The sequence below is a fragment of the Denticeps clupeoides genome, chromosome 2 (genome assembly GCF_900700375.1).
Source record: "Denticeps clupeoides chromosome 2, fDenClu1.1, whole genome shotgun sequence".
Taxonomy (NCBI): Eukaryota; Metazoa; Chordata; class Actinopteri; order Clupeiformes; family Denticipitidae; genus Denticeps; species Denticeps clupeoides.
The window spans coordinates 11,571,023-11,584,565 of NC_041708.1; the positions used below are offsets into that span (position 1 = coordinate 11,571,023).

At 40.5% G+C, this 13,543-nt stretch overlaps 1 protein-coding gene across 2 annotated transcripts in view; it reads left to right on the forward strand.

Annotated features, from left to right (window-relative positions):
- Positions 1 to 11,500, forward strand: part of LOC114784343 (vinculin) — a 42,508-nt gene extending 31,008 nt beyond the window's left edge. The window contains exons 15-23 of one of the 2 annotated variants that reach the window (XM_028969658.1): positions 1,019 to 1,168; positions 1,331 to 1,439; positions 1,527 to 1,829; positions 2,233 to 2,357; positions 2,506 to 2,691; positions 6,464 to 6,655; positions 7,617 to 7,820; positions 9,577 to 9,681; positions 9,757 to 11,500. In XM_028969658.1, the coding sequence (XP_028825491.1) occupies positions 1,019 to 1,168; positions 1,331 to 1,439; positions 1,527 to 1,829; positions 2,233 to 2,357; positions 2,506 to 2,691; positions 6,464 to 6,655; positions 7,617 to 7,820; positions 9,577 to 9,681; positions 9,757 to 9,903 (1,521 nt within the window). In that variant the 3' untranslated portion in view covers positions 9,904 to 11,500. The remainder of the gene's footprint in view (positions 1 to 1,018; positions 1,169 to 1,330; positions 1,440 to 1,526; positions 1,830 to 2,232; positions 2,358 to 2,505; positions 2,692 to 6,463; positions 6,656 to 7,616; positions 7,821 to 9,576; positions 9,682 to 9,756) is intronic. The other variant, XM_028969659.1, reaches the window with a different exon arrangement.
- Positions 11,501 to 13,543: the final 2,043 nt, after the last annotated feature.

Below are 13,543 nucleotides of genomic sequence, written 5' to 3' on the forward strand. Positions count from 1 at the left end.
CACCTTCCATAGCTGGCTTGCATGCCACTTTATACCAGGAGCCAGATGAAAGGTGGCCAATCCCAGCTGCTGGGTGATATGCACTGTTTCTGAATGTAAACATCTCAATATCCCGCCCGGTGGGGTTGACATATCCTGAATCCTGGAAACTGCAACACTGGCATACTGTGGTTGGCAAAGCTATTTGCAGCTTCTAAGCTTGAGACACCAGTGGTGGAATCTGGAATGAAGCAGTATACACTGCAGAGCAGAGTAGAAGGTCAGACTATGAACAAGATGGGCCCTGGCCATTTTTAATGGTTTGGTTAAATCTCTCTACTCCTCAGTTTGCTTCAGCAGTGTGGGCATTACCACTGATAAGGGCAGGCTTCACTGTAGTTTCAAAGTCCCTGCTGGCTGGGGAAAGTGGCATGTACGTTTATTGAATTTAGTCTGAAAATGCCATTTTCAAAGGACATTGTTAATTTTTTATAGAGTTTGCAGTTGATAGTTTGCTCCTCCTACTGATCCCTTATAAACTAATATTCCATATTCTCATACATGCAAAGATTAGCAGTCCCCTACGTAGTGGTGAACTCACAGACAATGAGGCATTAATGTTCAGCTTGTTGTGCAATGGATTAATCATACTTCATCCCAGGTTCTGCCTTTCCACGCCCATGGAGCAGAAAGGCTTGCTGGGGCTGGTCTTCGGAATCTACTCATCTGACAGCTGAGACATATATTTTAAAAGACCCCAAATCAGCATTAGAGAGATATAAACCATAATACACCATTGTGCAAATGTAATAAGCACCTTTCACTTTAATTGCATTATGGAATATGGTGCTCAAATGCATTCCCAATGCATTTGACCAACAGGTCAAGTTTACGGTTAAAATTATTTTGTGGTTGGTGCCTTATTTTGATATCCAGACAGTACACCTTACAATTTATCAGATTGAAAGTCACCGTTAATTGGCCCCAAGCCCTCATTTAATACCATTAAGACCTGATCCACTCTGTTTTGTGTTGTCAGGTGTTTGAAGACCGCGCTGCCAACTTTGAGAACAATGCAAATCGATTGAGTGCCACGGCCGAGAAGGCTGCTGCTGTGGGAACAGCCAATAAGAAGACGGTGGAGGGAATCCAAGCCACTGTCAAATCAGCCAGAGAACTCACACCTCAGGTGTACCCACAGGCCAAACATTAGCAGAGAGATGGTGTGACTGTAACCTAATTTTACTTATATTTTCACCTCATGTTTCTGTTTGTAAGGTATGTTTTTCTCCATTTATGAATTGATTTGACAAAGGTTGTGAATTACGTTTGTCTGGGTGCGTGGTTTCAGGTGGTTTTAGCTGCACGCATCCTGCTGAAGAACCCTGGAAACCAAGCTGCTTATGAACACTTTGAAACCATGAAGAACCAGTGGATTGACAACATTGAAAAGATGACAGGTTATTGGAGGCTTTTCATTATATTTTCAATAAAAAGTAGACAGTTTTAGTAAATGCCATAATTAATATTGGGTATGTGATTTGCAGGTCTTGTAGATGAAGCCATTGACACCAAATCCCTACTGGACGCTTCAGAAGAAGCCATAAAGAAGGACATTGACAAATGCCGTGTTGCCATGGCAAATGTTCAGCCACAGATGTTGGTTGCTGGGGCTACTAGCATTGCCCGACGGGCCAATCGGATCCTTCTTGTGGCCAAGAGAGAGGTGGAGAACTCAGAGGATCCCAGATTCAGTGAGATGGTAAAGGCAGCCTCTGATGAACTCAGCCGGACCATCTCACCCATGGTGATGAATGCCAAATCTGTGGCTGGAAACATCCAGGATCCAGGTAAAGTAAAACATAAACGTCCGTAGTGAGAAAGATGAAGATTGAAGGAGTTTTAGGGCTGTATTTTTGCAGGCATATTTTTGTTATTATCACTGCTTACTAAAGGCACTAAAACACACAAGTAACAAGCTTGTGATGTGTCTATGATGTGCTTGCTTTTTTATGCCACACAGTGAGTAAAAATCATACACAACCAGATGAGAATATTTAAAAATCACATAGTACCTTGTGACACATGGTTCACATCGGTTTGGGGTCTTAAGACTTAATTAGCTAATTGCAGCTATTCACTAAATATTTGCTTTGACTCTTGGACTCCTATCATGTTTGCACTTGGCAACTCTTTTTAAATTTCAGACATTAAGGACTAAAACTATAGTTGACAGGCCGTGTTGCTGTTTAGGTCTGCAGAAGCACTTCCTGGACTCAGCTTACAGGATACTGGCTGCTGTGGCCAAAGTCCGCGAGTCCTTCCAGCCCCAAGAGCTGGACTTTCCACCACCCCCTCCTGACCTGGATCAGCTGCATGTATGCACGCACACACACAAACATAGCTTTGACACGCATACATGATGAAGTTCATACTCTTTATGGTGAAACTACAGTGACAAAGATTGTTCACAAGACATACAGTCTAATAGTGTTTAATCCCCAATTGTTCTTATTATTGTTCCAGGTAAATGATGAGCAGGTTCCCCCCAAGCCTCCTCTTCCTGAGGGTGAGGTGCCCCCTCCTCGCCCACCACCACCAGAGGAGAAGGATGAAGAGTTCCCCGAGCAGAAAGCGGGGGAGATAGTGAGCGAGCCCATGATGGTGGCTGCCCGGCAGCTCCACGACGAGGCGCGGAAATGGTCCAGCAAGGTGAGTGCAGAATACCTGACTACCTGAAGCATGTGAGGGCTGAACATCTGCATGTATGGTTTCTGCACAGTTCTGGTCTGGTTTGAAAAGCTCATTGACAGTCACTGCAGAATTAATTTAATTAGGCTGTATAGCAGCATCTTCTCCTTCCTGGGCATCCATCATGATATCCATTTGATATCATGAGAGCTGTGCAGATATCCAGTGTCACTCAAATTGTTGTGGAAAGTTTATAACTTGTTCACCTTATTTGTGTTTTCTGTTGTATGATTTGGCTTATTTAATGCTTTAAAGATTCACTGCTTAAGTACATTTTTACCAGAAACAGTGTCTGTTTCAGTAGAGGAACATCTGGAGACCCACACTCTTTATGGGTCTCATTGTGCTTTAGAATTCAGGCTGGTTGGCATTTTTATTTAAGGAGAACGACCTGACTTTGGCAGATTTGTACAAATGTGGACATTGAACCATTCTATCTAATGATTGTTAATTACAGATAGGTTTGCTCACTTAAAATAGGTAAATAAAATGTGCCAATTTCCATACATCAATTGCCACATACATCCTGTGCAAGTTTTATATTAAGCAGTACATCTGTACATTTGCTGCCCCTTTACTACTATACAACTTCAAATTGTCCTTTAACCCTGTGGGTGAGGGCGCATTTGCAAACATGCTGGTGTGGATGGGTTCAATGGTTCTGGATGGTGCTGTGATGTGAGCTGGCATTGTGTGACCCAATGAGCAGAGCGAGACCTATTTCACTTGGCCATGGTGGGAGTGGCACGGGGATTCATCCATTGCACTGAGCTCATGTTGGTGTGCAGAATGCGTCAGAGAGTAAATAAATATCGTACCTTGATGTCAATGTAAATGTATATAAAAGTACATAGACAGTGATTGCAAAATTGTTTGAAAGGCAGTAAAAGGATCAGAAATAACAACAACATTTATTTATTATATAGCCCATACTCACATACAGTATGTTTCAATGGACTTTGACAGGCCCTACAGTTGACACCCACCCACATTTGACCCTTCTGCACACAAGGAACAACTCCACACTCAATAAACTCTAGGAGAGAGAAAAAAATAAAGGAAGAAACCTTGGGAAGGAGTGATACAGAGTGTCCAGGGTAGAGTGAGCCTGCAACTGGTGTCAGTGCAGGGTGGGTGATGATTTGTGATGAAAGAAAAAAAAAAAGTCCAAAGTGCATGGACAAAGCATTGGTCCATGTTTGGAGGTACTGGACAGTCCAGAAACCTCGGTGTTAGCTTTTTTGATCTGATGAGGAAAGTCAATAAGAATTCAGGATTATAAATAAGAAATGTGCTTAAATGGTTTGATAATGGTTTTGTTTCAACTGCCGTATTTTGAGTCTTTAATGGCATTACATTGCTGCATGAGATTGGTTAACATAGTTTTACCTTTTTAAAAATGTACTTCCAAGCTCTGGTTCTGGTTGAGGTTAATGGACTGAATCAGTCCTCGGAAAGGTAGGTGCTATTCTGTGAACCCACAGATTTTTATTTTCCATTGCAAAAGGCTGCCATTTGTCTTATTGAGTTTGGTTTGTCCTTTGTTTTTGTGTACTCTTTTGTTTTAATGTTTGTTCTCAAGCCTTTTCATGTAGTGGCAGAGGTTTTTGCACTTCTTTAAGATAAGTAATGTCCTGATTACACATCTACAGCTGTCTGTTACCGTAAAAACTTGGGACAATTCTTAAATTTGAATAAAATTCTAACTTTAAAATCACATGAGCCAATATTTTATTCACATCTGAACAAAGACAACATAACACAAGTTTAAACTGCTAAATTGTACAATTTCTTGCTTGCAACAGGTCTCAAAATAGTTGGGACAGGGGCATGTTTTCCATGGTGTAGCATCCAGTTTGGGAGACGTCTGGGGATCGAGGTTATGAGTTTCCCAATCTTGCCTGATATAGATTTCCAGCTGCTGGAAAGAGTTTGTGGTCATCTTTTATTTAATGTGCCAAATGTTCTCTATTGGTGAAACATACAACTACAATCAAGCCAGTTCAGCTGTTCCTTCCAAAGCATACAAGCTTCACACATCACATGCACTTTTGTACTGAATGCTGATAACAGACTGGGAGGTCTCCTCTTTACCCTGGAGGACACACCATCCATGATTACAAAGAATGGCAAATTTGCACTTTACTTTACTTTATTTTGCAGACTTTACTTTATTTTGTACTTGTCTGACCATAGAACACTTTGCCACTTTGAAACAGTCCATTTCAAATGAGTCTTGGCCCATGGCGGATTATGTTTACAGACAGTGGTTTCTGGAAGTATTGATACAACCATGACGATGACTAAGTCAGTGTCATTTGAGGGCTTTTTTCGGGCCCTGAGGTGACACTGCATCACTCATCACTTCCGAGAGACTCCCTTTTAGAGCAAAACATGTTACAGACCTGCTATCAATTAACTTCATTTGTTGCTAGATGTTCTCCCTGCTGAATCTTTTTCTTGCTTTTTTCAAATGCCCTTGTGATCATTTTTGGGACTTGTAGCAGGCATTATATTTTAAATGAGCTAACTTAGTGTTAAAAGGTGTACAATAACTTAGTTTGAACATTTGTTATGCTATCTGTGTTCTGTTGTGAATTAAAAAAAAAATGTTTTTTTGTTTTTTTTTAAAGAATGCCCCAACTTTTCTGGAATTCGGGTTGTAATTCCCAAATGAAGGAATTTTGCAATGAGTGCTACTACAATTACTTTTAGGTTTTATGTTTTTTGCTTGATGCATGTCTGTTTGCATTTGTAGCCCACACTCAAGTGATTGTGGCCCTGAGCTATTCACACACTTGCTGAGGAGGGGAAGGAAGAAAAGGATCATTGAAATCATTACGTAACAACTTGAGGGGCTGGATATGATGACCTCAGAAGCAGATCAGATCCTTTGGAATGCTAGAGACTCTGATATGGGGAGAACTTTGATGTACATTGGTGTGAAGATTACTTGGGAGGAAACACCTCTGGAGACTGAGCTAGTTCTTTGGATTGCGCTTCCCCATAGCCTGAGGGCCTGGTGTGTCTAATCTCTTGGAGAAAAGGTTTCTTAAGCATGCATCCTCTTAAATACATCCAGAGTGTCTAACAGCTTTAGACCTTTTTTTTTTTGCCATTAACTTTAAGCATATACGCAAAATGCATTTTGTGAATTCGAAAAATTATTTGGCAAAGAGGCTTAAGATATGCTTTAAAATGAGATTAGCTGAACCCACAAACTGAAGAAAACATTTATACCACAGAGCAACCACTGCTGCCCCTGCTGGCTGATATTCACGTCACTTTTGTTGTATGGTCTGTCCTTACTTCTATAGTGTTTCATTCTAACTGTAAAACATTTTTGCTTGCCACAAACGTTGTTCTTAAAATATTATAAAAAGGCATGGTTACCATTGGAAATAAAATGATTGACAGCATTGACTTAATGAGACCAGCTGCTGCACCTGCATCCACATTTGGCCACTAAGGTGGTGGCATTTTTTGTTTTCTTTCCTATGGAATCAATGGTTATGGATCCACGGTGCCCGTGCTTTTTACAGTCATTTATTAAACATTAAGAACATGGCAAAACATAATGGCTAAATCTAGACTGAGGTCCAGGATTAGGGTAAACCTAGTGTGCATCTCTTAACACCCAGTCCCTTCTTTCCATGTGTCCTCTCCTCTACATCTCCAATCAATGCCTCTTTCACTAACTCTCTCCTTCCCTCCTTACCACCCAACTCCCCAGCCTGATGTGACAGACGAGGGATTTGAGGCCGCTGAAGCGGAGGTAGAGCTAGACGATGAGGAGGATTTCACTGACAACGAGGACGATTATGAGCCTGAGCTGCTCTTAATGCCGGCCAATCAGCCCGTAAACCAGCCCATTCTGGCAGCTGCGCAGTCTTTGCACCAGGAGGCTCGCAAGTGGTCCAGTAAGGTACTCCTGCTTCAGTGGCTCAGAGTCCAAATGGGAGTCGACTTGTAGGGAAACCCACTGCTTTAACCATTATTGTTGCATCACGTTTGGTTCTTTTCATGTTTTTTGTTGTTTTGTTTTCACTGCGGTTGCGGTTGGCAGCTTTTGGAATGGCAAATAGTTATGCATCTCTGTGGACAAACTGATGCTGGCTTCACAATTGTGTCCCTTGCCTATGGTTAGCAACAAGGCCATGCCCTTCAGGATGCAATGTTCCTGCTGTCAGAGGGGCAACTTACTTTACTGTCAGTTATTTTGCCAACCAGTCAAGCCATCAGTGACAGTTTCCGAATGACTTCAGAGTTGACCTACTGTTGAAGTCATCTGACCTGCCTGGATTTTTGCAGATGTTGTATTTGTTTGTTTTATTGCACATTGTGCTTGATCTAACCTATTAAAAACAGTCTCCACCAGAACGGATGTCTGCATGCTCTGGCACTTTATCACCATTTGAGAATGGAAGGACCTCAGTAGTTTCTAGAAACTGCCATTATGTGGGTAACCATGCAAAATCAAATTAGGGTCGTACATTGTTAGATATTGAACCTATGTCACCAGAGTACTTTTTTGCTGTGTCTCTCCTCAGATGCACCATTCACCCTGCTAATGAGCGCTCCAAATGCATGATGCAAAAGCTGACGTGTGGAGGTTCACAATTAACATTTTATTTCACTCAGAACACATTAGATTATGTCAAGAATTCCAAATGAAGCACTGAGTGACTACAACACATTGGGGCAAAGTTTTTTTGTAAGGTTTTAAAAAAAAAAAAAAACATTTTCAGTTTGGTAAGTAGTTAAACCAAGAAAATGAAACTGTAGACCAGGAAAAAGTCAAATGCTACATGGCTTAATCACTTTATGATGCATTTAATATGAAGGCTTCATTAACCTCTTAACTATTACATTTGCTTGGCACCCAGGGCAATGACATCATTGCTGCAGCAAAGCGGATGGCGCTGTTGATGGCAGAGATGTCTCGACTTGTGCGTGGTGGAAGTGGGAACAAGCGCGCCCTCATCCAGTGTGCCAAAGATATTGCCAAGGCCTCTGATGAGGTGACACGCCTGGCCAAAGAGGTGGCGAAGCAGTGCACGGACAAACGTATCCGCACAAATCTGCTACAGGTCAGACACACTCAGCAACAACAACATTTAATTCTCTTATTTATATATATACACACACACACACACACACACACACACACACACACACACACGCACACACACAATACAGTATGTCTCAATGTATGTCCCTACAGTTGACACGCCCAACATTTTGGTGGATGGGGAGGGGTGTCAAACTAGACACCCTTCCAGGGCAGAGTGAATACTTAGGTCCATGTGATATTTTAGTTTGTTTTGTTAATAAATCAGCAAAAATTATTTTATCTATATGGAGTGCTGTGTGTACATTAATGAATAAAAAATGATTTTAGCAAAGGGCTGCAATATAACAAAGAGTGAAAAATTTAAGGGGGTCTGAATACTGTATAAACAGTTGAAAACAAAAGTTTACATACACTTTATAAAAAGACAGTCTGTCTGATATTAAATCATACAAAACCCTTTCAGTTTTAGGCTCGTTCGGATTCACAAAATAATCTATATTTGATAAATGTCAAAGTATGAGGGAATTGTTGAGATTTTTTATTACTTTCTTCAAAGTCAAAATTTGACTTACATTTTCTTTACTATTTGGCAGAATTGTCTTTAAACTGAATGACTTGACACAATTGCTTTGGGTATCCTTCCACAAGCTTCTCACAACAGTTTAATGGAATTTTGGCCCAATCTTTTGTTTGTCCTTAAGCCACTTTGTAACCCATTTTGCAGTGCTTAATGTCATTGTTCGTAAGACCCATTTGCACCCAAGCTTTACCTTCCTGGCTGATGTATTGAGATGCTGCATCAATATTTCAACATAATGATGCCATCTATTTTGTGAAGTGCACCAGTCCCTCCTGCAGTAAAACACCCTCACAACATAATGCTGCCACCTCTGTACTTCACAGTTGGGATGGTGTTGAAGGCTTGAAGGCTTCCCCCTTTTTCCTCCAAATATGACGGTGGTCAATATGGCCAAACAGTTCCAGGCCACAGAAAATGTCTCCAGAAATGAAGGTCTTTTCCCTCTGTGTACTTGCAAAGTGTAATCTGGCTTTATTATGTTGCATTTGGAGTAATGGCTTTTTCCTCGCTGAGTAGCCTTTCAGCGCATGTCGGTACAGGACTTGTTTCACTGTGGATAGTTATACACTCTTATCAGCTTCTGCCAGCATTTTCACAAGGTCTTTTGCTTTTGTTCTGGGAATGATACAGACATTCCACACCAGAACACATTCATCTGTTGGATTCAGGAGCCGTCTCCTTTCTTAGTGGTATAATGGCTGGACATTCCCATGTTGTTTATACTTATACATATAATTGTTTGAACAGATGAACGTGGCACCTTCAGGCATCTGGAGATTGCTCCCAAGGATGAACCAGTCTTGTGGAGGTCCACAATTTTTCCTGATATCTTGGCTGATTTCTTTAGTCTTTCCCATGGTGTCACAAAAGGAAGTAGTGTGCCTTTAAATACATCCACAGGTGTGCCTCCAATCAAGTGGTGTCAGTTAACCTATCAGATGCTTCCAAAGATATGACATCATCACCTGGGCTTTCCCAAATAGATTAAAGGCATAGTAATCCAGAAGCTTCTGGGCATTCCAGAAGCATAATCTTAGCCTGCTTTATCCATTTCACAACTAATTTGATGAGTGTTGTCCTGTTTAATTGACCATAAATCTAAAACATCTGAGAAATTCAGTAGAGATTGAAGGTGTTTACTTTAGATAATCGCATCATTTGGTCAGTATCTAACTGTATATTCTCTGAAAAGGTATGTGAGAGAATCCCAACCATCAGCACACAGCTGAAGATCCTATCTACTGTCAAGGCCACCATGTTGGGGCGAACCAACATCAGTGAAGAGGAGTCAGAACAGGTAAAAGCCTGTTAACTGAAGTAAATAAAATTACCTTGGCTTTCCACATGACCCCTCCATTCTTCCCCTATCTAGGCCACAGAGATGTTGGTGCACAATGCACAGAACCTGATGCAGTCTGTCAAGGAGACAGTTCGGGAAGCAGAAGCAGCATCAATCAAGATCCGGACTGACGCTGGATTCACACTGCGTTGGGTCAGGAAGACACCATGGTATCAGTGAGGTGACTGACTCCAACATTTTGTCCGCCAGCTCAGCGCCTCTGTGGTCAGAGAACAAATTCAGGAGGCATCTGATGAAGGAGCTTCACCTGACTCCCATTTGTCATGGCTCAGGCCACCTCTGGCTTGGTTTTGAATTGATTATTATCTTATTGATTATTTTCCTACTGCATGTACTGGTTCACACGTTGGTTATTTTTGGGAGCTTTTTATTTTCTTATGAAAAGTTTGCTATGGTTCCCACACCAGCTACTGCCACATTGTAAAAAAAATTATATATTTTTTTTTGTTATTTTGGGTTTCCAGAGTTTATCCAAATTATTCAGATATTGATATTTTTTGCATGAAGAAAATTTTTCTTTTACTACTTTGTAATAATGGAGATATGGCCAGAACTCTCTAATGTAATGAGGTTTAATGATTAGCAATTTCAGTTTGAACAATGGGATTTTCTTAAAATATCTTTATATTTATATTTGTTCTCACTTTTTACATGCTGTGAGCTTGCTCTATAGGGCAAGGTCTCATGACAATTTCATGTCTTTCTTAAAATTTGTTCTTTTGGCTGCTGTTATTAAACTACAGTAGTGCATTTAGAGAGCACAATATGTTTTTGCTGAAACTTTTTTGCAAGACTAATTAGAATGTTGCCCTGTGTAATGTACATGATAATGAATGATGCCAAAGATTAAAATAATGTAGAGATGCAGTTAACCTAGTTTTGAATACCAATAGCTTAAGACAACCAGTTTTGAGATTTATACTGACATTATGTGTAATGTGTTTGCAAAACATTTTTATTTTGCAGTGAAGTAATCTTTTATGCTATATATTTTGCTATATCAGCACGATCTTTGTGAATGTTTTTCTTTTGGTACTTTTGTAGTTAGATCATCATGGTCTTGGGCTGAAACCCAGCAAGACATAGGTGGTTTAGGGAGCACCCTTCTCCACATCTTTAAAAGATGTGGGAAAAGCCATTACTTCAGGTTGTAAATGAAGACCTACACTGGTCAGAGGAGCAGGTTTACAAAGTGTCTGCAGTTGAAGTAAATTTCTACCTTATTCTCAGGAATAATGAAAGTATATAAATGGTGAGGTTTTGACAAAGAAAATGGTACAATTGTCAGTCCTGCAGTATTATTTAAAGTATTATAATTTTTTACAGAAATAGCTCAGTGATACACTTATCTCCACAGGTTCTCCTTTTGTAGGTGGCTTTTGTTGGCATTACAAGGTGTAACATGGTTGTTGCAGATACGATGAGCCATGGGGAAATTCTGCCAACATCTTTCAGTTTTATCCACTTGAAGTGTATTTAAGAGCCTGAATGTGGGGCTGGTTTTCTTTTTGTCACAACAAGAAGCATGTAACAGTTTGTGATGATTATTAGATGCGTGATTATGATGGACTACATTGTGAATGTATAGTAAAGCCATTGGGTGCCTCATACCATAGGGCAAAAGGCTCCTCTTGTACATGTCTTTAATTTGATTGATTAACCATATCTGAACAATAAATAGATGATGCTATCTACCATGCTGAAATAATTAAACTGTCAATAAAACATGGACATCATGGGCCCTAATTTGAAAGTCTAACATGACATTGTCAAATTCCTTAAAGTTTCCATGAAAACTTACCTAAAACATATACAATTGCCAAAAAATTATAATTTGCTTAATAAATTATAATTATTTACCAATAGCTTAAGACACTGAGTATTGAGATTTACACTGACATTATGTTTAATGTGTTTGCAAAACATTTTTATTTTGCAGTGAAGTCATCTTTTATGCTATACATTTTGCTATATTAGCACCATCTTTTTTTTATTTGTTTTTTTGTAGTTCAACATGGTCTTGAGCTGAAACCCAGCAAGATATAGGTGGTTTCGACAGCACCCTTCTCCACATTATTGATTATATTAATTATTGTTAATTATTTAAATGCCACTTACAGTAAGTTACTTATGTTACTTACTGTAACTTACTTAAATTCTGAACAAGCAAATAACAGATTTACCCAATCTGGCAACCACACAAACCAGTTTTAGTCACTATGCTGCACAAACAACAGATCAAATGTAAAAAAGAATTTAAAAAAAATAAAATCCAACCATCAGGGCCGGTGTGGACATCCCCAGAAGATCTCATCAAATCAGTGAAGTACCTATATAAACACACCAACAACAATAGATGTTACACTCTGGGAGGCAGGTAATGAAGACAGCTGAGAAGATCATTGGTGTCTGTCTTGCCTCCATAACGGACATTTACCAAACATTCTGTATCTGGAAAGCCATCAGCATTTGAAGGACTCTTCACCCTCCTACCACCCGGAAAAAGGCACCGAAGCGTTCAGGTCTTTTCTGCCCTTCTTTTAACAGGCCACCAGACATGTCTATCAGGCATATCTAAAACTGCAGTTTCATTGAACAGATATTTTAATAATGCAGTTTAATTTGGACTCAAATTCGCACCTAATAGTACCAACAATGCTAGGATGATCTGTACCTTTAACTAAATATCAGGTTCAAATTTTTACAAGCAAGAAGGCTCGGTGCTAGGTCCTCTCCTTTTCTCCCTCTACACGAGATCACTTGGTGAGGTCATTTCCTCACATGGATTATCCTACCACTGCTATGCTGACGACACACAACTCCTCTTCTCCTTTCCTCCCTCTGATCTTCATGCTGCTTCCAAAATCTCTGCATGTCTAACAGACATCTCGTCTTGGATGGCAGCCCATCACCTCCAACTCAATCCCACCAAAACTGAACTAATATTCATTCCAGCAGATTCTTCACCACATCAGGATCTTGCTATTTACCTAGACAACTCGCAGCTCTCTCCTTCTGCAACAGCCCGCAACCTTGGTGTAACAATAGACAACCAACTCTCCTTCTCAACTCACATCAGCAATCTTTCCCGCTCATGTAGATTCCTTCTCTACAATATCAGACGAATCCGCCCTTACCTGTCAACCCAGGCCACCCAACTACTGGTTCAGTCCTTAGTAATCTCACGACTGGACTACTGTAACTCCCTTCTAGCTGGTCTACCACTATATACCATCCGACCTCTACAACTCTTACAAAATGCAGCAGCACGACTGATCTTCAACCTTCCCAAATTCTCCCATACCACCCCTCTGCTACGTTCCCTTCACTGGCTCCCAGTAGCTGCACGCATCAGGTTCAAAATACTGATGCTGGCCTACAAAGCCAAACATGGAGCAGCACCATCCTACCTCACAGCCCTTATTACACCGCACACTGCACCTCGTCTACTCCGAGCCTCCAGTACTGCTCGCCTGGTCCCTCCATCTCTGAAGGTAAAAGGAAAACATTCATCTAGACTCTTCTCCGTCTTGGCCCCTCGGTGGTGGAATGAACTTCCCCTCGAGGTCAGAACAGCTCAGTCACTGAGCACCTTCAAACGACAGCTCAAGACCTTCCTCTTTAAAGAATATTTAGATTAAATTGTTATTTTCTTGTCAAACTTTGTGTACAGAATCTACAACAGAGTGAATTAAATAGATGTATTCATAGTTGGGGTCCTAGTGAACCGGAATTGATCTCTTCATCGATGGTAACTTGAAAGCACGTTGTAAGTCGCTCTGGATAAGGGCGTCTGCCA